Genomic DNA, 5,000 nt, shown 5'->3' with positions numbered 1-5,000 from the left:
GCTTGGGGTCGTCCTTCAGGAGGTCATGACTGCTTTTACTTTTTCCTTTCATGGTCTATAACATCATAATAATACTAATAAATATTCCTCACAAATAATGGTAACACCACACAAAATTATTGGCACCCTTTATACAGTTTAAATCTGTACAGAGAAGCTGCACTTTCTTTACTGTTCCTACATAAAATCAATCAATCAATCAATCAATAGCAAATATTCTACATCTGAATTAAACTGGTCTTCATGAAGAGGTTATATTTTATATTCTTTTTATTTTATATGCTTTTTAACAAATAATTCATTATTTATTTATCATTTGATTGTTTTTATCTTATTGTTTAGTTTTGTTTGAAGTCTGAATGATTAGATTTATATATGAATATTGAATATAAGAATGATCTATAATAGAAAAATATAGATATTAAATGTAAAATCTCACCTGAGTGACCTGAGTGACCATTTCCTCTTCCTCCTCCGCTTCCTCACCGAACGACAGCAAACTAAAATTCCTGATCAGAGAATAAACCCGTCAGTTTTTTAATAATAATAATAATAATAATAAACAACTAGGCTGTGACGTTTCCGGAACAAAATGTGATTGGTGCTTGATGGTGTAAAACCGGTCACCAGACGTGCGTCAGACATGCATTAGACGTGATTTGACTCCTATTCAAACAAATCTTTTTTGTTATAGAATCTGTTTGATGTTTATTTATAGAAATTGTGTCTAATCCCCTTTGTATTGTGAATATTTTCTGTATAAACGGATCGTATAAAGAGATTTAGTGATCTGTTATTGTGATGAAGAATCCTCACTGCTGTTGTTTTATGTATGAAGTATGAACAGATGTTGTTTTATGTATGAAGTATGAACAGATGTTGTAAATTGTGTCTCTGCAATAAAAACTTTCATTACAAAAAAGATCAAACATGATTTAGATTTCAGCAGAAATGAATATGATTATGATGTTATTATGAGAGTAATAATGCTGTTTTAATCAGTGAGATCTCTGTTAGAAGGTGATGTTCACGTGTCTGTATGGTGCAGAACAAAATACTCAAATCCAGGATTAGGAGTTGAAATAAATCAGAAATAAAAGTAAATCATGATCAGATCTCCACAGTGACACTGCAGCTCACGCCGGCGCCTTTCAGCTTCTGTTACAGAACATCAATAAAGGAGGGACACATTATGTTCCCTCACTGGAGAATATTTGCTGTAAAGAAACTGCATAAAAGGCCACGAGATCGGATTTAAATAGGTTTCCAGTCTGATCTAAACACAGACTCTGCTCCTGTAGATGAGATGCAGGTTGTGAGTGTGTGTATTAATAACTTCTGCTCCGGAGCAAACTTTACAACTCGCACACATACACACACTCATATACACGCACTCATATACACGCACTCATATACACGCACTCATATACACGCACTCATATACACGCACTCATATACACGCACTCATATACACGCACTCATATACACGCACTCTTACTTACACGCACTCTTACTTACACGCACTCTTACTTACACGCACTCTTACACGCACGCTCGCTCGCTCACACACGCTCGCTCGCTCGCTCACACACACGCACGCTCGCTCGCTCACACACACACACGCTCGCTCGCTCACACACACACGCTCGCTCACACGCTCGCTCGCTCACTCACACACGCTCGCTCGCTCACACACGCTCGCTCGCTCGCTCACACGCACGCTCGCTCGCTCACACGCTCGCTCGCTCGCTCACACGCACACTCGCTCGCTCGCTCACACGCACACTCGCTCGCTCGCACACACGCACACTCGCTCGCTCGCACACACGCACACTCGCTCGCTCGCACACACGCACACTCGCTCGCTCGCACACACACTCGCTCGCTCGCTCGCACACACGCACACTCGCTCGCTCGCACACACGCACACTCGCTCGCTCGCACACACGCACACTCGCTCGCTCGCACACACGCACACTCGCTCGCTCCCACACACGCACACTCGCTCGCTCCCACACACGCACACTCGCTCGCTCACACACACGCACACTCGCTCGCTCACACACACGCACACTCGCTCGCTCACACACACGCACACTCGCTCGCTCACACACACGCACACTCGCTCGCTCACACACACGCACACTCGCTCGCTCACACACACGCACACTCGCTCGCTCACACACACGCACACTCGCTCGCTCACACACACGCACACTCGCTCGCTCACACACACACGCACACTCGCTCGCTCACACACACACGCACACTCGCTCGCTCACACACACACGCACACTCGCTCGCTCACACACACACACACACTCGCTCGCTCACACACACACACACACTCGCTCGCTCACACACACACACACTCGCTCGCTCACACACACACACACTCGCTCGCTCACACACACACACACTCGCTCGCTCACACACACACACACTCGCTCGCTCACACACACACACACTCGCTCGCTCGCTCACTCACTCACACTCGCTCGCTCGCTCACACACTCACTCACACTCGCTCGCTCACACACTCTGAAATCACACACGCTCACTCACACACTCTGAAATGTGTGCTCTCACTCACACACACACACTCACTCACACACTCTCACTTACACACACTCTCACTTACACACACTCTCACTTACACACACTCTCACTTACACACACTCTCACTTACACACACTCTCACTTACACACACTTACACACACTCTCACTTACACTCACTTACACACACTCTCACTTACACACTCACTTACACACTCACACACTCTCACTTACACACTCACTTACACACTCACTTACACACTCACACACACTCACACACACTCACACACACTCACACACACTCACACACACTCACACACACTCACACACACTCACACACACTCACACACACTCACACACACTCTGAAATGTGTGCTCTCACTCACACACACACACTCACTCACACACACTCACTCACACACTCTCACTTACACACACTCTCACTTACACACACTCTCACTTACACACACTCTCACTTACACACTCACTTACACACACTCACTTACACACTCACTTACACACTCACTTACACACTCACTTACACACTCACACACACTCACACACACTCACACACACTCACACACACTCACACACACTCACACACACACACACACACACACACACACACACACACACACACACACACACACACACACACACACTCTAAAATGTGTGCTCTCACTCACTTTGTAGCCCTGGACTGAGATTTCTTTCCCTCCTCCCGGACTTTCTGTTTCTTGGTGTGGATCTCGCGGGGTGTGATGTCATCAAAGGGTGAGTATAAAACCTGCAGAAACAAAGCAGCTGCTTTAATGAATCATCTCTCAGACACACAGACGCTGCAGAGATCAGACTCGGCCCTACCTCTGTAGATCTGATCTTGTGTGGTTTTAGCGGCCGCTCTTCTGCATCACACTCCACCTCCGCTAAACGCAACATGTTATACACCGTGTCCCCCGTTACCTAGGAAACAGGAGCTCCACATTCTACTGACAACTTTTTGTACGTGTGTGTGTGTGTGTGTGTGTGTGTGTGTATGTGTGTGTGAGAGAGAGAGAGAGAGAGAGAGAAATCACCTTTCCAAATATAGTGTGTTTGTTGTTGAGTTCGTCGGCGCGACCGAGAGTGAAGAAAAATTGACTGCCGTTATCGTTAGGTCCGGCGTTCGCCATGGCAACCAAACCTCTCCTGATAAACCTCAACCTGGAGTGGAACTCATCCTGCACACACACACACACACACACACACACACACACACACACGCGAATAAGGCACAATACATACAGCACCCACATACAAGCACATTTACAAGAAAAGCTGGACATGGTGAGGAACAGTGGCCCAAACTTTTGTGTTTTCTTTCCTGTAGAATTTACACAAAAACACACAATTTGCCTTTATTTTAAATCCCCAGTAAAACCGTAATGTACAGAAACTCAGAGAACCCCGGGGTGATGTGGTGAGGTGAATATCAGTGCTTCTGCTGGAGATGGGGTGTGTGTGTGTGTGTGTGTGTGTGTGTGTGTGTGTTTATTCTGACTGTATGAGATCCTGTGTGTGATGCAGCTCTGATCTACTGCACTTCTCTATAATACTGATGATCTCTACAGACGTGATGATGGGATTAAAAGGTGGACTGATTCAGGGAGAACATCACTGAAGGCAGAGGAGTGAAATACACGACCATGTCTCCATCTTACCTTAAAAGGACGACCGTAAATGGACTCCCCCCCGGTCCCGGTGCCGGTCGGATCACCGCCCTGGATGATGAAATCTGGAACCACGCGGTGGAACACAGTCCCGTTGTAGTAACCTGTCCATCACACACACACACACACACACACACACACACACACACACACACACACACCACACTCAAGAAAGGCTGAATGTGTGTGTGTGTGTGTGTGTGTGTGTGTGTGTCTTTCAGTGTTCTTTGTCTGTGTTTGTATGTCAGTGTGTTAATGTGTTCTGTTTCAATGTTCTGTGTCTGTGTAAGTGTGCGCGTGTGTGTGTCTGTGTGTTTATTTGTTCTGTGTCTGTTTCAGTGTTCTGAGTCTGTGGTTGGTGTGTGTGTGTGTGTGTGTGTGTGTGTGTGTGTGTGTGTGTCTGTGTGTTTATTTGTTCTGTGTCTGTTTCAGTGTTCTGAGTCTGTGGTTGGTGTGTGTGTGTGTGTGTGTGTGTGTGTGTGTGTGTTTATTTGTTTTGTGTCTGTTTCAGTGTTCTGAGTCTGTGGTTGGTGTGTGTGTGTGTGTGTGTGTGTGTGTGTGTGTGTGTGTGTGTGTGTGTGTGTGTGTTACCTTCCATACAGAGCTGTATGAAGTTCCTGCAGGCTTTAGGCGCTTCTTTAGACCACAATTCTACATCTATATCTCCTGCTGAGGTCTTTAATAAAACCTGAGACAAATAACATTTTTATTTATTTATTTAGACTCATTACTGC

The 5,000-nt window shown here is 45.8% G+C and overlaps 1 protein-coding gene across 1 annotated transcript in view; it reads right to left on the bottom strand.

The window, feature by feature from the left end:
• cwc27 (CWC27 spliceosome associated cyclophilin) overlaps positions 1-5,000 on the bottom strand; it is a 31,589-nt gene that overhangs the window by 26,260 nt on the left and 329 nt on the right. Inside the window, exons 2-8 of the mRNA XM_083568890.1 lie at positions 4,858-4,954; positions 4,258-4,370; positions 3,634-3,777; positions 3,422-3,520; positions 3,244-3,344; positions 440-509; positions 1-55 (exon numbers count right to left, since the gene is read on the bottom strand). The exon at positions 1-55 is cut by the window's left edge and continues 25 nt beyond it. Coding sequence (XP_083425016.1) covers positions 1-55; positions 440-509; positions 3,244-3,344; positions 3,422-3,520; positions 3,634-3,777; positions 4,258-4,370; positions 4,858-4,954 — 679 coding nt within the window. The remainder of the gene's footprint in view (positions 56-439; positions 510-3,243; positions 3,345-3,421; positions 3,521-3,633; positions 3,778-4,257; positions 4,371-4,857; positions 4,955-5,000) is intronic.

This window comes from Silurus aristotelis (assembly GCF_946808225.1).
Source record: "Silurus aristotelis genome assembly, chromosome: 18".
NCBI classification, from domain to species: domain Eukaryota; kingdom Metazoa; phylum Chordata; class Actinopteri; order Siluriformes; family Siluridae; genus Silurus; species Silurus aristotelis.
This window is presented reverse-complemented; position numbering and strand designations above follow the sequence as displayed.